Source organism: Rhinoraja longicauda, chromosome 28 (genome assembly GCF_053455715.1).
Source record: "Rhinoraja longicauda isolate Sanriku21f chromosome 28, sRhiLon1.1, whole genome shotgun sequence".
Lineage (NCBI taxonomy): Eukaryota > Metazoa > Chordata > Chondrichthyes > Rajiformes > Arhynchobatidae > Rhinoraja > Rhinoraja longicauda.
The window spans coordinates 25,793,326-25,821,252 of NC_135980.1; the positions used below are offsets into that span (position 1 = coordinate 25,793,326).

At 48.0% G+C, this 27,927-nt stretch overlaps 1 protein-coding gene across 4 annotated transcripts in view; it reads right to left on the bottom strand.

Annotated features, from left to right (window-relative positions):
- The window catches only part of sin3b (SIN3 transcription regulator family member B), a 58,585-nt gene that overhangs the window by 13,607 nt on the left and 17,051 nt on the right, over positions 1-27,927 (bottom strand). For 2 of the 4 annotated variants that reach the window (XM_078423671.1, XM_078423670.1), the window contains 10 exons: positions 26,821-26,939; positions 25,575-25,734; positions 22,636-22,947; positions 21,248-21,400; positions 18,017-18,145; positions 17,103-17,192; positions 12,932-13,050; positions 7,567-7,777; positions 2,332-2,448; positions 789-1,027 (listed from right to left, as the gene is read on the bottom strand). In XM_078423671.1, coding sequence (XP_078279797.1) covers positions 789-1,027; positions 2,332-2,448; positions 7,567-7,777; positions 12,932-13,050; positions 17,103-17,192; positions 18,017-18,145; positions 21,248-21,400; positions 22,636-22,947; positions 25,575-25,734; positions 26,821-26,939 — 1,649 coding nt within the window. The remainder of the gene's footprint in view (positions 1-788; positions 1,028-2,331; positions 2,449-7,566; positions 7,778-12,931; positions 13,051-17,102; positions 17,193-18,016; positions 18,146-21,247; positions 21,401-22,635; positions 22,948-25,574; positions 25,735-26,820; positions 26,940-27,927) is intronic. The other 2 variants (XM_078423672.1, XM_078423673.1) reach the window with 2 other exon arrangements.

A 27,927-nucleotide genomic window follows, 5' to 3' on the forward strand; every position in this document is an offset into this window, starting at 1 on the left:
GATCTATCTTTCCCTCTCAACCCCATTGTCCTACCTTCCTTCCATAACCCTTGACATCATTACGAATCAAGAATTTGTCAATCTCCTCTTTAAAAATTGACGGCCTCCACTGTCTCAGACTGTGGCAATGAATTCCACAGATTCACCACCCTCTGACTCGAGAAATCCCTCCACATTTCCTTTCTAAAGGGACCTTTTATTCTGAGGCTGTGGCCTCTGGTCCTAGCCACCCCTATCAGTGGAAACAGCCTCTCCACATCCACTCTATCCAGGCCTTTAACCACTCTCACCATCCACTACTTTCAGCATCCACTATTCATGCACTCTGAACCTACTGCCTGAACACCAACACTTTTTTAGTCCTTTTTCAGTTTTTAGAAATACAGCGCAGAAACAGGCCATTCGGCCCACCAAGTCCACGCCGACCAGCGGTCCCTGCACATTAACACTACCCTACACACACTAGGGACAATTTTACATTTATGTCAAGCCAATTAACCTACAAACCTGTACGTCTTTCTGCAAAGACCTCGGAGGAAACCCACGCAGGTCACGGGGAGAACGTACAAACTCCCAGACAAGCACCCGCAGTCAGAATTGAACCCGGGTCTCTGGCGCTGTAAAGCAGTAGCTCCACCGATGTGCCACCTATTCACTTGCACTCTTCAAATCACTTCCTCATCATGTATCCCCTTCCCCAACTAACCAAACCCCCCCCTCCGCAGTCACCTTTAACCGTGCCCCGCATCCTCAATTGAGGGAGGCAGATCCCACATATTAACTCTCACCTCTTCAGCACCACAGGCACGGCCGCTCCTGGGTTTTTCTTTAGTCCGTCGATTATTTCTGGCGCTTTATCCCCGTAGATGCGATAGATAGCTCTGCGGTGGATGACTTCCGAAGTGCCTCCCAAACAATTATCAAGGCGAAATTTATCCTGGTCCTCCGGCGACAGTCGGGTCAGCTTCTTCTGCACGCTCTCCAGCACACGGATCGTGGCAAGGTTTGTTTCCAGGACAACGTCAAGCTATTTGTCAAGAAACATCCAAAGCAAATATGATAACTGTTCAGTAACCATGGCAACCCGGGCTCAAACCCAATTCCATGCAAACCATGACAATTTATGTATCTTTTATTTATAATGAACGATCTCTTGCTCTCTTGCTGTCCACTTTGCTGCTGTAACACTGTAAATTTCCCCGGTGTGGGACGAATAAAGGAATATATTATATGGAAACTGCTTTCTTTCAAACACAGGTATTTATTTCACAAAATGCTGGAGTAACTCAGCAGGTCAGGCAGCATCTCAGAAGAGAAGGAATGGGTGGCGTTTCTTCAGACTGAAGAAGGGTCTCGACCCGAAACGTCACCCATTCCTTCTCTCCTGAGCTGCTGAGTTACTCCAGCATTTTGTGAAATAAATACCTTTGATTTGCACCAGCAAAGAAAGTTATTTTCTTTCAAAGACAGGCAGCTCGCATTTTACGCGTATTTGGTCAATGCATTTTTTAAATAACATGCTCGTTCCATTAACACCAAAGCTTGATTTATGCGCCGGTATTTTCCGAATAAGGTGCCCAAACTTACTGCTGACAGCATGGTCGCATAGATGCTTAAATGACATGTTTATTGAAGATTGCGCTGTTGTTCAGGCTCGTAGCTCCCGTGTACAACACGAGGGCCTGCAGCAGCCTGGGGCTCACCTGGATCGTTGGTGCTCCAGTACTTTCAGCATGTGGACCGGACTTTAGACCTTTCCTTTGTAAATGGCGCCAAAATATGGCGACCGTGCATTTATGGGTTGTGCAAAAAAATGTGCATACGCGAGAATAAAGAACCATTGAACTGGGCGGCACGGTGGCACAGCGGTAGATTGCTACCTCACAGCTGGGTTCGAGTTTGTACATTCTCCCTGCGACCTGCGTGGGCTTTCTCCGCTTTCCCCTCCACGCTTTAAAGACCGACAGGTTTGTAGGCTAATCGGCTTGGTATAATTGCAAATTGTCCCCAGTGCGTGTAGGATAGTGTTAGTTTGCGGGGATCGCTCGGCAGCGTGGACCCGGTGGGCCAAAGTGCCTGCTTCTGCTCTGTATCTCTCTAATCTAAACTAAACATTGAAACAAATCCTAAGATAATACGACCCATCCTCAAACCCAACCTTGTGTCAGCCCTTCACTGTATATCACAACCCACCCCGGTTCCTGAGCCGGCAAATCTGCCAGCAAGACCCAAGGGCTAACGTAATAAAGTGCTAAGACATTGGGCATGAACCTCTCCCTAATCATGCTGAGTATTTATAGCAGACTCTGCTCGTCAGAGTAGTTTCAGTACCTCAAATCTCTCATCCTCACAGCGATGAAGCTGCTCCTCGTAGGGGGTTTTCTTGGAGCTCACGAAGGTGGAATCTTCAGACCAAGAGGGGAATGAGACCCAAGTATCATTGAGAACCTAAACAGGAAGAAATGCAAGCAGGTTAATCCGAGGCAGACTGGGGAAGACTGAGTGCAGAAACAAGGAACTGCAGATATGGAGTCATACAGCTGGGAAACAGGCCCTTTGGCCCGACTAGCCCACGCCGACCACTTTGGGGAAGACGGACGTGTCTTTCATTCTTGTGTGCTCGCAACTATTGCAAAATCATTGCACTGAATTATTGGACTGAAGCTACAAATCTCAAGGAAGAAACAAGCCCTTCCAGCAAATTGCGCCATGCATTGGCTGGTACCTTGGCAGTACAGGGGCGGCACGGTGGCGCAGCTGTAGAGCTACTGCCTTACAGCGTCGGAGACCCGGGTTCGATCCTGACTACGTGTGCTTGTCTGTACGGAGTTTGTACGTTCTCCCCATGAACTGCGAGGGTTTTCTCCGAGATCTTCCGTTTCCTCCCACACTCCAAAGACGTACGGGTTTGCAGGTTAATTGGCTTGGTATAAAATGTAAAATGGACCCTAGTGTGTGTTGGATAGTGTTAATGTGCTGAGATCGCTGTCGGTGCGAACTCAGTGGGCCGAAGGGCCTGTTTCCATGCTGTATCTCGGAACAAAACTACAGGGAAGATGAAGGAGGAGCTGGTGCGGGACAGAGAGATTTGGGCTTCGCATGCCCAATGCAGGAAAAATGTTCCCAATGTTGGACGAGTCCAGAACCAGGGGCCACAGTCTTAGAATAAAGGGGAGGCCATTTAAAACTAAGGTGAGAAGGAACGTTTTCACCCAGAGAGTTGTGAATATGTGGAATTCTCTGCCACAGAAGGCAGTGGAGGCCAAATCACTGGAAGGATTTAAGAGAGAGAGTTAGATAGAGCTCTAGGGGCTAGTGGAATCAAGGGATATGGGGAGAAGGCAGGCCCAGGTTATTGATTGTGGATGATCAGCCATGATCACAATGAAAGGCGGTGCTGGCTCGAAGGACCGAGAGACCTCCTCCTGCACCTATTTTCCATGTTTCTGTGTTTCTAGGCGTAATTCCACATTGACAACCGTCACCACTTCCAATTCTAGTGCAAGATGGAGAGATCTACCAGTACAGGAACTATCGCAATGTTCAATAAACATTTAGACAGATACATGGATAGGACAGGTTTAGAGGGATATGGGCTAAATGCAGACAGGTGGGACTGGTGTAGATGGGACGTGTTGGTCGGTGTGGGCAAGTTGGGCCGATGGGCCTGTTCCCATGCAGCAGGACTCAATGAGGAACTCAGCGTTCAACGGAAAGGCTTCCTGTACAAATATTTGAAACGATGAGCAATGGCTCTGGAAATTGCTGAAGTAAACTACAGCACAGCAGTTCCGACATTAAGAATTTAAGTTTTAGGAGAAGTGAAACAAGTTGCGCATCAAAGTGATGCAGAAGAGAATTTCAAGATCGAGAATTAGTAGACAGGCTAGCCCACACACACGCTTTCCAGAGGAGTTAAACCAAGGGAACGGTGGAGAGCAATGAGATCACCGAACCAAAGGAGAACTGTGCACAACACAGGAGTAGGCCCTTCAGCCCACAACTTCTGTGCCGAACATTATGCTCTGGGCACTCGTATGGGCCCCAGCTGTGCCTGCCCCTTTGTAGGGTACGTCGAACAATCACTGTTCCGGGCGTGCACTGGCCCAATCCCAGAACTCTACCTCCGCTACATTGACGACTGCATCGGTGCTACCTCCTGCACCCATACAGAATTCATTGACTTCACTAACTTCACGACTAATTTCCATCCTGCACTCAAATTCACTTTGACCATCTCCAACATCTCCCTACCATTTCTAGATCTCACCGTCTCCATCACAGGAGATAGACATCTATTATAAACCCACTGGCTCCCAGTGCTATCTAGACCCTGCTGCCCGTAAAGACTCTATCCCCTACCCCCAATTTCTCCGCCTACGCTGCACCTGCGCCCAAGATGTGGTGTTCCATATCAGGTTATCAGAGATGTCCTCATTCTTTAGGGAACGGGGTTCCTCTCCTCCATTGTAGTTGAGGCTCTCACTAGGGTCTCCTCGATATCCCGCAGCTCTGCTCTTGCTTCCCCTCTCCCCATTCGTAACAAGGGCAGAGTCCCCCTTGTCCTCATCTTCCACCCCATCAGCCGTCGCATACAGCATATAATCCTCCAACATTTTCGCCACCTCCAAGGGGATCCCACTACTGGCCACATCTTCTCATCTCCACCCTTTTCCACTGAGACCGGTCCCTCCGCAACTCGTTGGTCAAATCGTCCCTTCCCACCCAAACCGCCCCCTCCCCAGGTACTTTCCCTTGCAACTGGAAGAGATGCAACACATGTCCCTATAACTCCTCCCTCGACTCCGTCCAGGGACCCCGACAGTCTTAACAGATGAGGCAGAGGATCACCTGCACCTCCTCCAAACTCATCTACAGTATCCGCTGTTCCAAGTGTGGACTCCTGTGTATCGGCGAGACCAGGCGCAGGCTCGGCGATCATTTTGCTGGACACCTCCGCTCAGTCCACCTAAACCAACCTGATCTTCCGGTTGCTCATCACTTTAACTCCCCCTCCCATTCCCACACTGACCTTTCCGTCCTGGGCCTCCTCCACTGTCGGAGTGAGGCCCAGCGCAAATTGGAGGAACAGTACCTCATATTTCGCTTGGGCGGCTTACACCCCAGCGGTATGAACATCGACTTCTCTAACTTCAAGTAGCCCTTGCTTTCCTTCTCTCTCCATCCCTCCCCCTTCCCAGTTCTCCGACCAGTCTGACTGTCTCCGACTACATTTTATCTCTGTACCGCCCTCTCCCCCTGACATCAGTCTGAAGATGCTTTGAGAGGCTGGTCCTCTCACACATCAAATCCAGCATCCCTGACTCACTGGACCCACATCAATTTGCATACAGGGCAAATAGATCCACAGAGGACGCCATCTCTCTGGCTCTTCACACTGTCCTGACTCACCTAGAGAGACAGGGCACGTACGTGAGGATGCTATTCATAGACTATAGCTCCGCCTTCAACACGGTCATCCCCACCAAGCTCATCACCAAACTCCACCAGCTAGGCCTCAGCTCGTCATTATGTGACTGGATCCTGGACTTCCTGCTGGAACGACCGCAGGCAGTGAGAATGGGCCCGCACCTGTCCTCCACTATCACCCTGAGTACCGGCACACCACAAGGCTGTGTTCTGAGCCCCATGCTCTACTCCCTCTTCACACACGACTGTGTTCCTGCATTCGACACCAACACCATTGTCAAGTTTGCAGACGACACAACGGTGATCGGGCTTATCACCAACGGGGATGAAACAAACTATAGAGCGGAGGTGCAGAACCTGGCGGACTGGTGCTCGGATAACAACCTGTCCCTAAATACCACCAAGACCAAGGAGCTGATCATCAACTTCCGTAGGTCACATAACGGGGAATATGCCCCGATCTCTATCAACGGGGACAGTGTGGAGAGAATGTCCAGCTTCAAGTTTCTGGGCACTCACATTTCGGAGGACCTAACATGGTCCAATAACACTGCTGCGCTGGTCAAGAAGGCACAACAAAGACTGTTCTACTTAAGAAAACTGAAAAAGTCTGGTCTACCCCAACAGCTGCTGACGACCTTCTACCGCTGCACCATAGAGAGCATCCTAACGCATGGCATCCCTGTGTGGTACCTCAGCTGCACGGAGGCAGAAAGGAAAGCTCTACAGCGGGTAGTCCATAGAGCTCAGAGGGCCATCGGAACACAGCTACCAGACTTGGAGGGCATCTACAACACACGATGCCTCAGAAAAGCCACCAGCATCCACAAAGACTCTTCACACCCCTGCAAGTCTGTTCGAACTCCTTCCATCGGGCAGACGATACAAGGCCTTCTACGCCCGCACCTCCAGACTCAGGAACAGCTTCATCCCCAGGGCCATAGCTGCTATGAACTGGTCCTGCTGAACCGGATGGCCACAACGCATAGATCAACTTGCACTTTACCCTGTCTAAAAACTGTTCCAACTGTTTCGTTTCGTTGGGTTGCTGTTAATTACTTAAATTATTGCATCGTATGGGAGGCGCATTCCCAATCTCGTTGTACCCCTGGGTTCAATGACAATAAAGATATATTGTATTGTATTGTATTGTAAGAAGGGTCGCGACCCGAAACGTCACCCATTCCTTCTCTCCAGAGATGCTGCCTGTCCCGCTGAGTTACTCCAGCATTTTGTGTCTATCTTCGATTTAAACTAGCATCTGCAGTTCTTTCCTACACATTATCACATGACAGGGGTGGCGCAGCGGTAGAGTTTATGCCTCACAGCGCCAGAGACCCGGGTTCGATCCTGACTACGGGTGCTGTCTGTAGGGAGTTTGCACATTGTCCCTGTGACCGCGTGACTTTTCTCCGGGAGCATGCTTTCCTCTAAACGTACAGGTTTGTTGGTTAATTGGCTTCTGTAAACTGTTAGGTGGCGCGGACTTGGTGGGGCAAATGGCCTGTTTCCACGCTGTATCTCTAAACAAAACATAAATATTCCAAGCACCTGGATTTGATCAGTGACCTACTCACTGTTCAAACATCTGGAGTTTTCAAATGCCAGAGTTTAGAAGGATGAGGGGGGGACCTCATTGAAACTTACCGAATAGTGAAAGGCCTGGATAGGGTGGACGTGGAGAGGATATTTCCACTGGTGGGAGAGTCTAGGACCAGAGGCGATAGCCTCAGAATAGAAGGACGTACCTTTAGAAAGGAGGTGAGGAGGAATTTCTTTAGTCAGAGGGTGGTGAATCTGTGGAATTCATTGCCACACACTGCTGTCAATGGATGCTTTTAAGACGGAGATTGACAGATTCTTGATTAGTAAGAGTGTCAGGGGTTATGGGGAGAAGGCAGGAGAATGGAGTCAAGAGGGAAAAATAGATCAGCCATGATTGAATGGCCGAGTAGACTTGCTGGGCCGATCGGCCTAATTCTGCTCCGAAAACATATGTAATAATGAAAATATTCCAAGAATCCCCTCCTGTGATGTCTGTCCATCCATCACCATGTACTCCACATATTCTGAATTAACTCCAGTCTGATGCATTGATCTAACCCTGCTTGCACCTTACTCTGGAACTGTCCCTACCTCTTTGCAGACGGTCGTCCGCCCGGTGCACTTGGGCTGTTGGTAGGTTTTAGGCAGGGCTCGGTAGCTGGAGCCCAATCTCTTGCACGACGCATAGTCGATCTCCCGGGCAATCCCATCCACCGGCCGATCCCTCTGCAGCGGCTGCGTGAGCGACAGCTCCTTCTGGCCCAAGAACGACTTGAAGCGTGCAAAGAGTTCCGGAAACTTCCTGCTTTCAGAACAGAGGGGGTTCCGACGAGAAGCCAGGAGAGAGGGCAGGAAGCAAAAAAACAAAACATGCATTGTAAAAGTTGACCCAATACATGAAACAGCCACCAGTATACTTCTGCAGAAGGGATAACATACATTATGCGATGTATGTAGGTTAATTTGCTTTGGTAAATGTAAAAACTGTCCCTAGTCGGTATAGGATAGTGTTAATGTGCGGGAATCGCTGGTCGGCGCAGACCCGGTGGGCCGACAGGGCCTGTTTCTGTGCTTTATCTATAAACTCTATTGTCAGGCAAATCAGCTGCATCATAAAATCCTAAATTCTCTTCTTTCGCACAAAATACACATCTTGCAAACTAAATTAAAATGAATTACACCGTCGAAAGGACTCAAACCCAATAGAAAAGAAAGATGGCAGCGGCGGTGGACAGTCATAAGATCATAAGGAATAGTAGAATTAGGCCATTCGGCCCATCAACTCTACTCGGCCATTTAATCATGGCTGATCTATCTCTCCCTCCTAACCCCATTCTCCAGCCTTCTCTCCATAACCTCTTGCACCTGTACTAATCAAGAATCTATCTATCGGAGAAGCAGATCGGTGCTGGTGCCGGTCACCGATACCGTGACCCGCGAACCCGCCTTCCACGTCCTCAAAGGCGCTCTGTGGGTTCAGCCGCGGGGTGCGCCCCGCCACACGGAGGCAGAGCAGTGGTTGTGGGATGTGAGGGTTGGGCGCGTTCACGGGTCGAGGTGGCAGTGGAGTGGGTCTCTGGTGGACCTTGCAGCAGGCAAGGGATCGTGTGGCTCGACCTTCGCTGGTGGCCCCACAAAGGCCGTGCACGTGGATCGGACGCGGCCCGCAGCAGCGCAGGCACAGGTGGAGGACATCAACAGCATGGCGGGGCCGGCAACACCCACCTAGTGCCACCGCCACGACAACAAACCTTTACGACCTAGATGATCTATATACTAACACTCTCGTTGGTTTGCTTGTTCCTGAACCACAGCTAAAACCTTACACGATAGCGCGACAATTTTAGGCCCACTTTACTCACCGTCGTCCCTTTGGTGCTTATGGAGAAGTTTCATTGAAATCGGTGTTATATTTTTTAGTTATTCACATTTTAAAGTTTAAATCTATCTCCTAGGGAGGGAGGGAGGAAGGGAGGGGGTGGAAGGAGGGGGGTGGAGGATAAGGGGGTTAGAGAGGGATGGAGTTCGGGGGGAGAGGAAGGGGAGTGAGGGGGGGGAGAGGGAGGGGGAGGAGAGGGAGGGGGAGAATAGGGGAGGGAGGGGGGGAGAGGGAGTTAGGGGAGGGGAGGGAGGATAAGGGGGTTAGAGGGGGAAGGAGTTGGGGGGAGAGGAAGGGGAGGGTGAGTGAGGGGGGAGAGGGAGGATGGGGGAGGGATGGGGAGGGGAAGGAGGGGAATGGGGGAGGAGAAGGTGCTGCACCAATGCAGGAGAGGTTTGGGCCCAACTCACTTTATATAGTTTCATTGAAATCGGTGTTATATTTTTTAGTTATTCACATTTTAAAGTTTAAATCTATCTCCTAGGGAGGGAGGGAAGAAGGGAGGGGGTGGAAGGAGGGGGGTGGAGAATAAGGGGGTTAGAGAGGGATGGAGTTCGGGGGGAGAAGAAGGGGAGTGAGGGGGGGAGAGGGAGGGGGAGGAGAGGGAGGGGAGGAGTTGGCTGCGCCTAACGGCTGCGGCTCTCTGGCAGTCTGTTTGTCTTTTTTTCTTTTTTTTTGTTTGTGTCGGTGCTGGGATGGTTTTTGTTTCTGTTTTTGGCTGTGTATGTGTGGGGGGGGGGGGGTGGGTGTGTTGGGGGGAGGGGCGGGGTAAACCTTTCTTTTATTAGGTCTCTTCCCCGGGGCGCAGCTCGCCCGCGGGGCCTTCCATCGCCCGGTGCGGCCGCGGGGCGTTTCGGTGCCCGGGGCGGCTCGGCCGGGGGGCCTTCCGTCCCCTTGCGGGGGCTGTGCGTGTCGGTTGCCTCGGTGGGGGTCGAGTTGTCTGTCCGTGGGTGCGGGGGGAGGAGAGGGGAAGTTTTGTTGCCTCCATCGCAGTGGGGGGGTGTTTGGAGTCGCTGTGATGGATGTTTGTGTTGGGGTCGTGTGTCCTGTGTTCTTTTCTTTTTTTGCTGTGACTGCTGAAATTTCGTTCGGTGTTGTGCCGAGTGACAATAAAGTGTTGTTATGTTATGTTATGTTATATTTACAAACTCAAAACCTGAAGGGCACAAGATGGCACCCAAAACTTGGCGACTCTTTGTGTACTCCCTGGGTGAAGTCTATAATTCTTACACTAGAATCCTTACACTTTTGCACTAATTTAAGATTGTGCTTATCTTTGGTGAGATTTTACTGAATTGAATGCAAAACGAATTTCACCGTATCTAGGTATACTAGGTGTACCCAGATGTACTGGAGGGCAGAGGATCTGGGGGGGGGGTAGAGGAAATGAAAGAAATTTTCATTAGGCGAGAAATAGTATTGGGTAGACTAATGGGACTGAAGGATGATAAATCCCCTGGGCCTGATGGTCTGCATCCCAGGGTCCTCAGGGAGGTGGCTCTAGAAATAGTGGATGCATTGGTGATCATTTTCCAATGTTCAATAGATTCGGGATCAGTTCCTGCGGATTGGAGGATAGCTAATGTTATCGCACTTTTCAAGAAAGGAGCGAGAGAGAAAACGGGGAATTACAGACCAGTTAGCCTGACTTCGGTGGTGGGAAAGATGCTGGAGTCAATTATTAAAGAGGTAATAACGGTGCATTTGGATAGCAGTAAAAGGATAAGTCCAAGTCAGCATTGATTTTTGAAAGGGAAATCATGCTTGACTAATCTTCTGGAATTTTTTGAGGACGTGACAAGTAAAATGGATGAAGGGGAGCCAGTGGATTTTAAAAAGTGAAAAAAGACTTTCAGAAAGCCTTTGATAAGGCCCCGCACGGGTGATTGGGGACAAAAATTAGAGCACATGGTATTGGGGGTTGGGTGTTGACATGGATAGAAAATTGGTTGGCAGACAGGAAGCTAAGAGTAGGAGTAAACGGGTCCTTTTCAGAATGGCAGGCAGTGGCAAGTGGAGTGCTGCAAGGCTCGGTGTTGGGGCCACAACTGTTTTCCGTATATATATTAATGATTTGGAAGAGGGAATTAGAAGCAACACTAGCAAGTTTGCGGATGACACAAAGTTGGGTGGCAGTGTAAACTGTCAAGAGGATGTTAGGAGGTTGCAGGGTGACCTGGACAGGTTGAGTGAGTGGGTAGATGTGTGGCAGATGCAGTATAATATAGATAAATGTGAGGTTATCCACTTTGGCGGCAGAAACAAGAAGGCAGATTATTATATCAATGGAGTTAGGTTAGGTAAGGAGGAGGTCCAGCGAGACCTGGGTGTCCTTTTACACCAGTCACTGAAAGTTGGTGTGCAGGTACAGCAGGCAGTGAAGAAAGCTAATGGAATGTTGGCCTTCATAACAAGAGGATTTCAGTATAGGAGTAAAGAGGTTCTTCTGCAGTTGTATAGGGCCCTGGTAAGACCACATCTGGAGTATTGTGTACAGTTTTGGTCTCCTAATTTGAGGAAGGACATCCTTGTAATTGAGGCAGTGCAGCGTAGCTTCACGAGATTGATCTCTGGGATGGCGGGACTGACATATGAGGAAAGATTGAAAAGACTAGGCTTGTATTCACTGGAGATTAGAAGAATGAGAGGGGATCTTATAGAAACATATAAAATTATAAAAGGACTGGACAAGCTAGATGCAGGAAAAATGTTCCCAATGTTGGGTGAGTCCAGAACCTGGAGCCACAGTCTTAGAATAAAGGGGAGGCCATTTTATAACTGAGGTGAGAAAAACCTTTTTCACCCAGAGAGTTGTGAATTTGTGGAATTCTCTGCCACAGAGGGCAGTGGAAGCAAAATAGACAATAGAAAATAGGTGCAGGAGAAGGCCATTTGGCCCTTCGAGCCAGCACCGCCATTCAATGTGATCATGGCTGATCATTCTCAATCAGTACCCCGTTCCTGCCTTCTCCCCATACCCCTGACTTCGCTATCCTTAAGAGCTCTATCTAGCTCTCTCTTGAATGTATTCAGAGAATTGGCCTCCACTGCCCTCTGAGGCAGAGAATTCCACAGATTCACAACTCTCTGACTAAAAAAGTTTTTCCTCATCTCTGTTCTAAATGGCCTACCCCTTATTCTTAAACTGTGGCCCCTGGTTCTGGACTCCCCCAACATTGGGAACATGTTTCCTGCCTCTAACGTGTCCAACCCCTTAATAATTTTATACGTTTCGATAAGATCCCCTCTCATCCTTCTCAAAATCACTGGATGGATTTAAGAGAGAGTTAGATAGAATTCTAGGGGCTAGTGGAAACAAGGGATATGGGGAGAAGGCAGGCACGGGGTATTGATTGGGGACGATCAGCCATGATCACAATGAATAGCGGTGCTGGCTCGAAGGGCCGAATGGCCTCCTCCTGCACCTAGAATATTTTCTATGTTTCTATGTAGGTACACATGACAATTCTTTAAATCATTGAAACTCATTTCTTCCACCTTGGTCTGTCTAACCTCGGTAATCTCACACCTGCATATGGAAAGAAATGTAAAATTCTGACACCAACCGTGCGATTGCAAATAACATACAACTGGGCTCACTGCAACGGCAATATTGGAAAATGACTTCCTTAAAAAATGTCTTATATCAGCAAATCACACAAACTGAGGGGCGAGGCAGCAAAAAACAAGAACCTTGACAGTGTTTTGCAGAAGTCAGGAGGACAATACAGATCAAACCCTGTCAGGTAACGTGGGAGGCTTCTAACCTTCAATTAACAGGGGTGCAGCGGTAGAGTTGTTGCCTCACAGCGCCAGAGACTGGGATTTGATCCTGACTACGGGTGCTGCCTGTGCGGAGTTTGTACTTTCTGCCTGTGACCGCGTGCGTTCTCTCCGGTTTTCTCCCTCATTCCAAAGACGTAGGTTCATTGGATTCGCTAAAATTGTATATTGTCCCCACTGTTTAGGATAGTGCTGGTGTACGGGGCGATCGCTGGTCGGCATGGACTCGGTGGGCCGAAGGGCCTGTTTCCACGCTGTGTCTCTAAAGCGAAGAAGAAAGATGCATAGACTTACCCCAGGAATGGAGTGACCAGCTGCAGGAGCTCAGAGCCAGACACCACCTCCTGGTTGAACAGGGCAATGCAGCGCAAGAAATTCTCGTACACCTCCTGGCTCTTCAGAATCCGCCGCACCTGGGGAAGCCAGAATCGGGTGGGTGTGGGGGACGGGGTGGGTGTGGGGGTCGGGGTGGGGTGGGTGTGGGGGACGGGGTGGTGATCAGTGGGTGGGGATGGGGGTTGAGGAGGGGGGAAGAAATCAAGAGTCACACACTTGTCATTCCAACATCATTCCACGTAGAATTTTCTGCTTTCAATTGATGTCAGGTAAATCTACCGTACAGAGCAAAGAACAAAAGATCTTTCGGTGGTGTCTCGGCAAATGACTCGGCGCTGTTCTGTGCATAGGTGTTTTGCTAAGCAGTAGATAACATCCTACAGTACTGAAACAGGCCCTTCGGCCCAACTTGCCCATGGTAACCAATGTGCCCCATCAACTTAACTCCCACATGCCCATGTTTAGCCCATATCACTCTAAACCCTCCCCAACCATGCACTTGTCCATTGTCTTTTAAATGTTGCTATAGACAATAGACAATAGATGCAGGAGTAGGCCATTCGGCCCTTCGAGCCAGCACCACCATTCAATGTGATCATGGCTGATAATTCTCAATCAGTACCCCGTTCCTGCCTTCTCCCCATACCCCCTGACTCCGCTATCCTTAAGAGCTCTATCTAGCTCTCTCTTGAATGCATTCAGAGAATTAGCCTCCACTGCCTTCTGAGGCAGAGAATTCCACAGACTTACAACTCTCTGACTGAAAAAGTTTTTCCTCATCTCCGTCCTCAATAGCCTACCCCTTATTCTTAAACTGTGGCCCCTGGTTCTGGACTCCCCCAACATTGGGAACATGTTTCCGGCGTCTAACGTGTCCAACCCCTTAATAATCTTATATGTTTCGATAAGATCCCCTCTCATCCTTCTAAATTCCAGTGTATACAAGCCTAGTCGCTCCAGTCTTTCAACATATGACAGTCCCGTCTTTCCGGGAATTAACCTAGTAAACCTACGCTGCACGCCCTCAATAGTAAGAATATCCTTCCTCAAATTTGGAGACCAAAACTGCACACAGTACTCCAGGTGCGGTCTCACTAGGGCCCTGTACAACTGCAGAAGGACCTCTTTGCTCCTATACTCAACTACTCTTGTTATGAAGGCCAACATTCCATGTCAGACTAACTGGTCTATAATTTCCTGTTTTCTCTCTCCCTCCTTTCTTAAAAAGTGGGATAACATTAGCTACCCTCCAATCCACAGGAACTGATCCTGAATCTATAGAACATTGGAAAATGATCACCAATGCGTCAACAATTTCTAGAGCCACCTCCTGCAGAGCATCAGGCCCTGGGGATTTATCAGCCTTCAGTCCCATCAGTCTACCCAACACCATTTCCTGCCTAATGTGAATCTCCTTCAGTTCTAGGATCTCTGGCCACTGGAACATCTGGGAGATTGTTTGTATCTTCCTTAGTGAAGACAGATCCAAAGTACCGGTTCAACTCGTCTGCCATTTCCTTGTTCCCCATAATAAATTCCCCTGCTTCTGTCTTCAAGAGACCCACATTTGCCTTGACTATTTTTTTCCTCTTCACACACCTAAAAAAGCTTTTACTATCCTCCTTTATATTATTGGCTAGTTTACCCTCGTACCTCATCTTTTCTCCCCGTATTGCCTTTTTTGTTATCTTCTGTTGCTCTTTAAAAGAGTACTTGCCTCAACTAGCAGCTCTTTCCATAAACTCACCACCATATGGTGGCACACAAGGCAAGAAAACCGCTCTCTGCCCGACATCTACTAAATAGTAGAATACTATATACTATATTGTGTTTTATGTAACACTATATACTACAACCTTTTTTTTATGTTGCACTAACTTGGTGTGTGTACGTATGTATGAATAAATATGTATGTATGTATGCATATATGTGCGTAGCTACCTACCTACCTAAGGCAGACACAAAATGCTGGAGTAACTCAGCGGGTCAGGCAGCATCTCTGGAGAGAAGGAATGGGTGACGTTTCGGGTCGAGACTGGATCAGTCTGAAGAAGGGTCTCAACCCGAAACGTCACCCATTCCTTCTCTCCAGAGATGCTGCCTGACTCGGTGAGTTACTCCAGCATTTTGTGTCTGCCTTAGGTAGGTAGGTAGCTACGCACATACATGCATACATACATACATATTTATTCATACATACGTACACACACCAAGTTAGTGCAACATAAAAAAAAGGTTGTAGTATATGTCTACCTTCGATTTAAACCAGCGCCTGCAGTTTTTATTCCTGCCTACCTACCTATTTATGGTATGATCTGCTTAAACTGAACACAACGCTAAGTTTTTCCACCATATCTCATGCCATATGACAATAATAAGCTGTGACTGGAATGAGGTGATAATAACAAGTGACTGGAAAGAGATAATCTCTCAGACCTGGAGCCTGTCATTCAGGCAATCAAGCTGGTGCTGGCCACTTTGAAAGACATATTCAGAGATCTCAATCCCTAATCTTTTCTTATTTCATGTTTCTATTTGTTAATCTGTTTCCACTCGGGTGACTCTAAGAATATTTCCCAAAAATCGCTCCACTCATGATACTAATTGATCTGCGATCACTTTTTCCTTTATCCCTTTTTGATCTGCTTATCCCCTTTCACTGTTATAAAAACATAATCTCTTCATATTCAAGGAAGGTCCATTCCATAAATAGCCACAAATAAAACGGTCACATATTGTTCAGCAAACGTGAGGACGCTTTATGCTTGCTTACTGCGATGGCAACGGAAGACACATGGCCTTGAAATCAAACTGTGGTCTTGTTACCATTTTGCTTCAGATAGGAAGGGGCAACAGTGAGATGGGGGCATTTCTGAAAGCCTGGCCCCTGACATAATTTGATCCCAGAATCAATCCCAAGGATTACAATGTTGAACAAGGTTAGAGAGGTTAACAAGTGGGGTATCTGTTCCACCTAAGAGGAACCGAGAGCCAGAGGATATAAGTTTAAGATGAGGGGGAGAAGATTTAACAGGAACCTGCGGGTAACTTTTTTTACACAAAGGGTGGTGGGTGTATGGACCGAGCTGCCGGAGGGAATAGTTGAGGCAGGTACTATCGCAACGTTTAAGAAACATTTAGACAGGTACATGGATACAACAGATTTAGAGGGATATGGGCCAAACGCAGCTAGGTGTGACAGGGCATGTTGGTTGGCGTGGGCAAGCTGGGCTGATGGGCCTTTTCCCAAACTGTATGACTATGACACAAAAGACAAATACACGCTGAAATGATCAACTGTGGAGAGTTGAGTGTTGCTTTATAAAGTTTCTATCGTGCAAATAGTCCCACCAATAGATTCAATAGATTCCTATCGGAAATGTTGCCCTAAACATAATGTGAACCATATTGGTGGCTGCACAGGCTAAAGGATCAGGGTCGGGACAGATGCAGGGAGTGGAGTGACAATGCTCACTTCAGTGCTTCTGCCAGCCTGCACCACAGAGGAGTCTCATCAGGAATACAGTACTAGAGGGGGTTGACTACGGATTTGTAAAACCTCGGAAGTTAAATACACGCAGGAATTTTGTTTATTACTTACTCTCCAGTCCTCCAGCACCACTAACCAGTCCTGGTTAGCACGCCACAAAAGCTTTTCACTGTACCTCGTTGCACGTGACAATAAAATAAACTCAAACTACACGTGCCGGAGGATTGGAAAATGTTTGTTCGAGCTGCCACCACCTCTCCCCTTGCTTCCTTTGACAAGTTTGGGTGCATTTTTCTGGATCTGACAACTGATGATTGAGCTAATGTGAAATGTTTGCCCTATTTCACCAAGACGATAATGGGGTTTATTACATTTCCTCAAACTCGTCCCTTTTCAAAGAAGAATGTCTCCAGTTCCTCTATTCTCTCCTTATAACTGAGCTTTCCTATTCCTAGTAACATTCTAGAAATAAATTTACTCTGTGGTCACAATGAGGTTAGTTTATCTGTCAACTAACCAGAACTGGACGCAATATTTTAATTCAAGCCTAACTGAATGTTTCAGGTCTCCCTGTTCCTGCCCCACTTCAGAAATAAATCAGAATGCCAGCCAGTGCCGACACGACGTTGGCAAACTCACTCTGTCGAAGAAGCTGAACTCTCGCAAGGTGCCATGCTTGCCCGCAGAGGCCAATGACCGGTCCTTCACACTGGATAACTTCAGCTTTTTCTGAAAAACATTTCAATCAATTTGGAGCAATGAGCGGAAAAGACAAAAATGGTGTAAGAGCTGCACCAGACAACAATCACTGTACCAGACTGAGCGATGAATGATGGCTTGGTGATGGCACAGAGGCACAGCTGGTAGTGCATCTGCCTCACAGCACCAGAGACCCGTAGTCTATCCTGACCCCAGGTGCTGTCTACATGGGAGTTTGCACGTTCTACCCGTGCCTGCGTGGGCTCTCTCCAGCTTCCTCCCATATCCCGGGTTTATAGGTTAATTGGCCTCTGTGTGACTTGCTTGAGTAGGGAAGGCGGCAGTGGTGCAGTGGTAAAGTAGCTGCCTCACAGCGCCAGGGACCCAGGCTCGATCTGGGTGCTTAGATTTCCTTCCACATTCCAGAGGTGTGCAGGTTTGAACTTTGAAGGCTTCTATTAATCGCAAATTGTCCCTAAAGAATGGATGCAAAAATGGGGCACAGAAAATAGTATGAACGGTAGATCGACGGTCTGCATGGACTTGGTGGGCAGCAGGGTCTGATTCCACGCTGTATCTCTAAACTAAACAGTTAGTAACATGACAACTGAAACAAAATCAGAAATGTCTTGTATCACCCCACCTTAAAGGTAGTCTTCGACCTTGGTCATTTAGATGCTGAGAGGACGTTCCCCCACACGGTCGAGTGGTGAGAACTAATCCAATCTGCACAATGTTCAAGAATTGAAGGGCACGTTTTGAGCCCGAAATTGCAGGTGGCCACCAAGATGGAAACGGACAGGGTGATTCCTCACCACAACATTCACGGAAATACATACGAGTGTGCTGCTGACCTTGAGCGGGGGAGGCACTTGGGGCAGCAGCGAGGTTCGCAAACGCTTCCTGCTTTGCGAGTGTTTGGATCCGTCGTCATCGTCGGCCATTCTATTGTCATCCTTTTCAGACGCAGCGCCTCCAGTGAACTGGGAATTAAAACGGAGACTTCAAATCTCAAAGAAACAGCAGTGATTTGAACAGTAGCTGGATGTGCACTAAAGAGTGAAGCACAAACTATAAACTTGTGAATATCATCTTCTTTCCACCATTACTCACAGGCTGACATCATAGACTGTAGAACAAGAACAGGCCCCTTTAGCTCACTTTGTCTGCACTGACCACAAAGCCAATTTAACCAAGTCCATCTGCATGCACATCATAAGGTCGTAAGTGAGAGGAGTAGAATTAGGCTATTCGGCCCATCAAGTCTACTCCGCCATTCAATCATGGCTGATCTATCTCTCCCTCCTAATCCCATTCTCCTGCCTTCTCCCCATAACCTCGGACACCTGTACTAATCAAGAATCTATCTGTCTCTGCCCTAAAAATATCCACTGACGGCCTCCACAGCCTTCTGTGGCAAAGAATTCCAGAGATTCACAATCCTCTGACTAAAGAAATTTCTCCTCATCCTCCATCACAAAAGAACGTCCTTTAATTCTGATGCTACGACCTCTAGTCCCAGATTCTCCCACTAGTGGAAACATCCTCTGCACATCCACTCTATCCAACATGGTTCGTATAGCTCCATTCCCTGTCTGTTCACGCGATCTGTCTGTCTGTCTGTCTAAATGCCTCGTAAATACTGCTATTATTTTTGCTTCTACCATCTCCCCCGGCAGTGTGAATCAGGTATCTCCGTTCTCGGAGTGAAAAGATGCCTCACACATCTCCATTGAATATTTCCCCTCATCTTAAATCTATGTCTGCCAGTATTTGGCATTTCCATCCTGGAATAAAGGCCGACTATCTCAGTGAATTTTATAAGCTTCATAACACTTCCCAGCCTCCAACACTCCAAAGTAACAATCCAAGTCTGTCCCACCTCTTTGTAGTTATCACACTCCACTCCAGTCAATATCTTGGCAAACCTCTTCTGCTAGCGTTCCAAAGCCTCCACATCATTCTTATAATGTGGCAACCAGAACTGCACACAACACTCCAAATGTGGCCCAATCACAGTTTTACACAGCTACAACGAGAATGGAGATACGAAAGAATTTCTTTAGCCAGAGGGTGATGAATCTATGGAATTCATTGCCACAGATAGCTGTGGAGACCAAGACATTGGGTGTCTTTTAAGCGGAGATTGATAGCTTCTTGATTAGAAATGGCGTCAAAAGGTTATGGGGAGAAAGCAGAACGATGGGGTTGAGCGGGAAAAATTATAGATCAACTATGATCGAATGGCAGAGCAGACTCGATGGGCACAATAGCCTAATTCTGCTCCAATGTGTTATGGTCTAATTACATTCCACAAGGTGGCGCCGTCAGCGATGGCAGCCTTGCCAACAGTCAGTCTGTTCTTCTGTCTTTTTTGTTATTTTTAGCATGGTTTAGAAGTTTGTGTTAATGTTCTCTGGTTTGTTTTATGTAGGTGGTGGGGGAGGGGATCGGGGGAAACTTTTTTCAATCTCTTACCTTGCCAGAGATGCGATTGTTTTCCAGATCGCTCTGCGGCCTAACATCATGGAGCTGGCGGCCCTGCTCGGGACTGACTTTGAGCCCCACTGTGGGGACGTGGACTTACCATCGGAGCCGATCCCTTGCCTGGGATCAACGCTCCAACCGCGGCCTGCGGATTTCAACATCGAGGAGCTTGCAGTCTCGGGTAGAGACCGATGTCGAGAAACCTCCAGGAATGTTTCGACCAGCCCTGACCCGGATCCAATCGCCCGGCGTGGGGGAGCTGAGATTCCCCCCCCCCGATGCAAGACCTTGATCGCCCCGATGCGGAGGGCCCAAACGCCGCCGGCTACGGGAGCCAAGATCAACAGAAGGCTCGAGGCCCCCGACCGCAGGAGAACAAAGAAGGGAAGAGATTGAACTTTTTTTTTCACCTTCCATCACAATGAGGAATGTGGAGGAGTCACTGTGGTGGATGTTCATGTTAAAATGTATTTTGTGTGTTCTGTTGCTTTTAATTGGTCTGACTGTATGGCAAGTTAAATTCCTCGTATGTTGCAAACATACTTGGCTAATAAAGTATGAGTATGAGTGTGCCAACCTTTAAACTCAGTGCACCGATGGATGAAAGCAAGCATTCCATACACCTTCTTTACCACCCTATGCAATGGTGTTGCTACCTTCAGGAAGCTAGGAACTTACACCACAAGATGCCGCTGAACATCATTGTCCACAAGGGTCCTACCATTTACTATACTTTCCTCTTGCATTATCCCTCCTCAAGTGGGAAGTGCATAATGCCCATACCTGGAAAATTAGTACTGAAGGTGACAATATTTGAGATGAAATTCAATTATTTCATTTGAAAAGCGTCCACCTGTGAGAATGCAACATTCACCTCGTCCTGCGGTGTGGGGTTAGTCCGGATTTATAATACAAACTCCCTGAGTGCTGATTAAAATTTTCAGGTTCTGGAATAATATTATAGGAACGGGTAGGATATCTTGATTTATGATGAATTGGCCATTCACCAAGTTAAACTCTGAATCAATGAAGCGGAGGAAGCTGTACAGTAAATAGGTTCATATGTTCACAAGTTCTAGGAGCAGAATTAGGCCCTTTGGCTCATCGAGTCTACCCTGCCATTCAATCACGGCTGATCTATCTTTCCCTCTCAGCCCCTTTCTCCTGCCTTCGCCCCATAACCCTCGACACCCGTGCTAATCACAACCCGGAGCAATCAGGCCGCTCAAACATGAAACTGCCCGCCTGACCGAACAACAGAATTACCACCAAGTTAGTCAAGAGTGCTCAATTGTCTTAGGCCCTGAGACAGAACAATGTGATTCCTACAGAAATACGACTTTACAGAAACATTAACGTAACAACAAAACAAATAGTTATACATAATACAATAAGCTGTCAGTTAACTGGAGACAAAATGGGGGAAAAAAGCATTGCAGCGTTGTGTCATTTGAGAAAAGGGTTTTGATTTCACCCTAAAATTTCACACAGAGGGCAAACGAATGTGGTCCATTCCTGACCCTTCAATTGACCTCCAATGTCTGGAAAAATTCTCAACTGTGGGTGTGGCGGGGAGGAGAGTGGGAATGGTCACGTACCAGAGATCGTTTGGCATCTGGAAGAAATTGGCCAAACTCAGTCAGCAGATCCTCCTGGCCTCGGAACAGATTGGCAACTTTCGCAAAGACTTCATCTTCCGTCATGCCACAGTAAGGTTTCCCCTTAGTATCCTTCACAATCAGCTGCTCCTTCTAGCAAGAGAGAGGGACGGGTGATTATTGGAACATGGAACAGTGTGACTGAGAGTGGTGCTGATTGAACATAAGGAGGCATCTCCATCAACATTGAGAGTGCTCAAGTCTCTGAGTACAGCATATAATTCCTGCATGCGGAAATCTCTCCGGCATTAGATGCTGTAAAGCACTTAAAGGCCAATCAGTCCAACAGTGCGGTGATTATGACCGCACGCGGATCCACCATTTCTCCTCAGCTGACCCAACCAACACATTCTTCCATTTCTATCTTTCCTTTATGTTAACAGAGATTCCCCTTTAAAGCTCCACATTCACACTGCTCGCAAGGTAAAGAAAATCCTTTATTGGATTCATTCAAGACCACCTTTCACCTATAGTCCCTAGTTTTGGACGCCCCTGCATCTATATTTACTTAATCAAACCTTTTGAAGACCCAGGGCCCTGCAGCAGTCTCCTTTGTAAAATCATTGATGTTCATGGCACAGTAAAGGAGGCTATTTGCACCATTTTGTCCAAGCCAACTAAAAAAGAGCAGAAGATAGACACAGAGCTGGAGTAACTCTGCGGGTCAGACAGCATCTTAGTTTTTAGTTTAATTTAGAGATGCTGCCCGGAAATAGGCTTTCAGCCCACCGAATCCGCACCGTCAGCCATTCCCGCAAACTAACAATATCCGACACACACTAGGGACAATTTTACATTTATACCAAGCCAATTAACCTACAAACCTCAAGGCCTTTGGAGTGTGGGTCACGGGGAGAACGTACAAACTCCGTACAGACAAGCACCCGTAGTCGGGATCCCCGGTCTCTGGCGCTGTAAGGCGGCAGCGCTACTGCTATGCCACCGGCTGCCCCGGTCTCCTCCCACTCCAAAGACGTACAGGTTTGTAGGTTAATTGGATTGGTAAAATTGTAAATTGTCCCTGGTGTGTGTAGGATAGTGTTATTGTGCGGCGTATGCTGGTCGGTGTGGACTCGGTGGGTCAAAGGACCTGTTTCCACACTGCATCTCTAAACTAATCTAAAATGATCTTCCCCAAACTCCTTGCCTTTTTCCTTATTTAAGGCAACTCTTTAGATTAATCAAACTCCTATCAAGAATTTTGTCACATCCCCAATATAGTTTGAAAACACCCCTGTAAAGAATATTAAGTGTTTTGCCATATTAAGGGCATGTATAAATACGAGTTGGGACAGCAGAATCCCAGAGTTCGATAGCTCGGTTTTTACCTGATAGGTGTGCAGAATCTCCAGAAAGGATTTGTAAACCTCAGGGCGTTCTAGGTAGCGGTTTTTGATTTTATTCACGTAACTAATTGCGTTGTCGAACTCCACGGGATGCGGATCGTTGGATGTTATGTCGTCGTGGTGATCCAGTAAACGCGGAGTGAAGTCCTCGCGGATGGGCCGGCGGTCCGTGTGCTCGTCCTTGTGACCCAGCAGAGGGCTCTGGGCCGGGGCAGAGTCGGCACGGGACACTGGAGCGGCGGCAGCATTGGTGGGCGCGGCAGCTGCACGCTCGTGCGCCGCCTCCGACAGCACCTGTGGATGGAAATAATTGGCAGCCTCAGCTCGGGGGGCCCATTAGAGGGCGGCACTGTGGGGCAGCTGGTAACGCTGCTGCCTCACGGCGCCAGAGACCCGGGATCGATCCTGGCTTTGGGCTCAGTCTGTGTGGAGCTTGCATGCTCTCCGTGTGACCATGCAGGTTTCCTCCTACATCCCAAAGACGTGTGGGATTGTAGGTTAACTGACCTCTGTCCTTTGCCCCTAGTGTGGAGGAAGTGGTTGCCAACGTGGGATAACATAAAACTAGTCTGAACAGGTGATCACTGGTTGGCATGGACTCCATGGGCCAAAGGGCCTGTTTCCATGCTGTGTCTCTAGACATTGCACAGTCAAACTAAGCTCAAGAAGCGGAAGTTGCGGCGCCTAACGGCTGCGGCTCGCTAGCAGTCTGTTCGTCTTTTTTCTTTTTTTTTTGTTGTGTGTCGGTGTTGGGATGGTTTTTGTTTTTTTTTGGTTGTGTATGTGTGGGGGTGGTGGTGTGGGTGGTGGTGTGGGTGGGGGAAACCTTTCTCTTTTAGGTCTCTTCCTCACAGCGCGGGGTGCGGCTCGGCCGCGGGACCTTCCATCGCCCGGTGCGGCTCGGCCGCTGGACTTAACAGTGCCCGGTGCGGCTTGGCCGCGGGGCCTTCCATCGCCCGGTGCGGCTCGGCCGCGGGGCCTAACATCGCTGGTGCGGCTCGGCCGCTGGACTTAACAGTGCCCGGTGCGGCTCGGCCGCGGGGCCTAACATCGCTGGTGCGGCACGGCCGCTGGACTTAACAGTGCCCGGGCCGCGGGGCCTAACATCGCCCGGCGCGGCTCGGCCGCGGGACTTTTCATCGCTGGTGCGGCTCGGCCGCTGGACTTAACATCGCCCGGTGCGGCTTGGCCGCGGGGCCTAACATCGCCCGGTGTGGCTCGGCCGCGGGACTTAGCTGCGCACGGCTCGGTCGCGGGGCCTTCCACCGCCCGGTTCGGCCGCGAGACGTCTCAGCGCCCGGTGCGACTCGGCCACGGGGACTTCCATCCCCTTGCGGGGACTGTGCGGGTCGGTCGGGGACGAGCTGTCTGTCCGTGGGCGTGGGGAAGAGAGTGGAAGTTTTGTTGCCTCCATCACAGTGAGGGGGTGTTTGGAGTCACTGTGATGGATGTTTGTGTTGGGGTCATGTGTCTTGTGTTCTTTTTTGTGTGTGACTGCTATGTAGTTTCGTTCGGTACCTTGGTACCGAATGACAAATAAAGCTCTGTTGAGTATTTAGAGATAAAACAGGGGTGAAGTCTGAAGAAGGATCTCGACCCGAAACGCCACCTATTCCTTCTCTCCTGAAATGCTGCTGCCTGACCTGCTGAGTTACTCCAGCATTTTGTCAAAATAAATACCTTCGATTTGTACCAGCATCTGCAGTTATTTTCTTACACTAGAGATAAAACATGGCATTTATAGTGACTCTGGTGTGAGAGAATCCCAACTTCAGATTCAGCGACAGTTTCTTCCAAGCTATTTTCAGGCAACTGACCATCCTTTCACCAGCTGGAGTGTGGTCCTGACCTCCAATCTACCTCATCAAAGTAGACATAACTCCTCCATTGTCAGAGTGAGGCCCAGCGCAAATTGGAGGAACAACATCTCATATTTCGCCTGGGCACCTTACACCCCAGCAGCAAGATCATTGACTTCTCTAACTTCAAGTATCCCTTGCTTTCGCTCTCTCTCTCCATTCCTCCCCCCATCCCAGTTCTCCGACCAATCTGACTGTCCACGTTTACATTTTATCTGTTTGCTTTGTTACCTTCTCCCAGCTAACAATGATCTTTTCTACATTTTCCTTGATTTCCATCCCCTATGTCTTGTTTTCACACCTTACACTTCCTTATCTCTGAATCTCCCTCTCCCCTGAATCCTGACGAAGGGTCTCAACCTGAAATGTCACCCATTCCTTCTATCAAGAGATACTGCCTGTCCCGCTGAGTTACTCCTGCATTTTGTGTCTATCTCCCATCTACCTCATTGGAGACCTTTGATCTATCTTTAATGGACTTTATCTTGCAATAAATGTTGGACCCTTTATCCTGTATCCGTACACTGGGGATGGCTGGATTGTAATTATGTCGTCTTTTAGTCAACTGGTTGGCACGTTACAAAAACCTTTTTCACTGTACCTCAGTAAACATGACAATAATCGGTTAAACAAAAATTTCCTTGCAGAAAACCAGCAGTGAAAAGCAAAACCCTTTGGTTCCTGCCCGTACCTATTTACAATGGGTTTTCTTAAAGAATATTTATTTCACAAAATGCTGGAGTAACTCAGCAGGTCAGGCAGCATCTCAGGAGAGAAGGAATGGGCGACGTTTCGGGTCCAGACCCTTCTTCAGTCTGAAAAGGGTCTCGACCCGAAACGTCGCCCATTCCTTCTCTCCTGAGATGCTGCCTGACCTGCTGAGTTACTCCAGCATTCTGTGAAATAAACACCTTTGATTTGTACCAGCATCTGCAGTTATTTTCTTACACTTCTTAAAGAATGTGTCATTAAAGAATTAGGAAAGCGTGGTTGTGGACACAGACACACTGTCCGCTCGGCTGGGCTACTGGGGACCATGGACGATGACCAATGCACACACACCTGAGTCTCAGCCGGGGTGGGTCCATGCACACTCACTGTCTTGTTCTTCTGAATCTCTATTCTGTAGCCCGGTGGCAGGAAGGCATTGAATCCCAGAATAAGGTCGGGATGTCCCTGGAAAAGCCGGGAAACCCTGTCAATTACACCAGGTGTGTCGATGCTGCAATCCAGAATAAGAAGCATTTAGTGGTGAAAGCGTTGAGAAGTGTGATAGAACCACAAACCCCTCAAACAGTCAAAGAGCAACAGATTCATCAGATTGCCAACACGATCAGCGTCGCTCCTCTAAACACTAAATACTTGGGGCTCTACTCCTATCTGATCAATCGAACTGTTCAGTAGACTGGAGAGAGAAATAAAGCCGTGGTACTGGGAAGTTGGGAGGATGATAAGAAATTACATTATATTTGTGATGCGGTAGCAGGAGGGGGAATTTTGGACTTTTGCTTCATAACTAAATTGGGTTTTCAACCAATCCTTGTCTCCCTTCCATGTTCTAGCTTGCATTCTATCTCTTCTGGTTAGCTACCAGCAAGAAGCAAGAAGCCGGTAGCTACCACTAGAGGCTATCAATCTCAGTTCTGAAGGCTCCATTTAATCCGCATCTTTCTGAGGATTCAGAACCCCCCCCCCCATTTGTGTTAAGCTGTGCTTTCTGACATCAACTGGAACAGCCATGTTCAAATTTACAGACCATATCTTATGCTCATAAGTTATAGGAGCAGGCTTCGGCCATTCAGCCCAGCAAGTCTACATCGTCATTCAGTCATGGCTGATCTATTTTTCCTTCTCAACTCCATTCTCCAGCCTACACCCCATAACCCCCGACACCCGTACGGATCAAGAATCTCTCAATCTCAGCCTTAAAATTGCCCATTGACGCCCTCCACGGCCGTCCATGGCAATGAATCCCACAGATTCACCACCCTCCGCCTAAAGAAATTCCTCCTCATCTCCTTTCCAAAGGTACATCCTTTTATTCTGAGGCTGTGCCCTCTGGTCCTAGACTCTCCCACTAGTGTCTTTGTGTTCCCGGCTCCCGATGGAACTTTATTTACTTTTCCTTATCGCAGATGGCAAAATAAGAACAATTGAGTTAACAACGTCACGAGGCAACGTTTTCACAATCTCCCGAATTCCCAACACATCAAGTGGGTTGCTTGGACAATAATCGGACAGGCTAGTGGGTTGATACGAATTGCTCCCTTCAGACTGAGGTGGCAATGCACTGAGGCTGCCTGCATACCTTTGAGATTTAAATTCCTTCATGATGTCAAGGAACTCATTGTAAACGGCCGGGTTGTTCCCGAACTGCATCTTAACCTGGTCCAGGTATGACAAGGCATCTTCAACCTGAAAAGCACACTAATAACGTATGAGGTTGTATTAACAGGACTATTCTGTAGAAAACAGAGCACATCATTTTATCCTTATACAACCCCCTGCTAGTGCCATACTTAGAAAATGCATCCCATCATGAAATGGTTGAAACTAAGCTTTAAACATTGCAGTCAGACACGTGTACACTGCAGTAATAAACAGACATTGGAAAAGCAATTCCCGATGACAGATTATTTCAATATGGGTTACACACAGACAGGGTTTGGTTAGATATTAAAACTTATTGTGGATTATTGATCTGCAGTAGCAGCAGATTGTAATCATACAGAAGTCTGCTCTTGGGCGAGGCAGAGAGATATCCTTAAGTGATTATTAAAAAAAAGAACACAAAAAAATCGATTATTAAAAGTTGGTCAAATGGAATGTTTTTATAAAATTTTCTATTTTCAAAGTGTTCATAGAACAACAGCCCAGTGTGTCCCCTCTAACTGGTCTTTATGGTCCAGTTGCATTGATAATCTCAGGATCCCACAAGATTACATGGCTGTTTGGTAATCTAAGGGTGCACTGGCATGAAGTTGCAGGTATCAGAACCATGCCTTGAAAACATATTCAGGTGTTCTTTTCTTACCATCAGGGTCACGTGAATGAACAGTTTATTAAAACTTTTTAAAAAAAACCAAAACAGGTCAGACCGCACGGCGGCGCAGTTGGTAGAGTTCCCGCCTTACAGCGCCAGAGACCCGGGTTCCATCCTGACTACGGGTGCTGAAGGACAATACAGGTTAAACCCTGACAGGCAACGTGGGAGGCTTCTATCCTTCATTGAATAGGGGCGGCAGCACTAGAGTTGCTGCGTTACAGCAGCAGAGACCCGGGTTCAATCCTGACAACTGTGCATTCTGTACATAGTTTGTACATTCTCCCTGTGACCATGTGGGTTTTCTTCAGGTGCTCCAGTTTCCTCGCACACTCCAAAGACCCTCAGGTTTGTAGCTTAATTGGGTTCGGG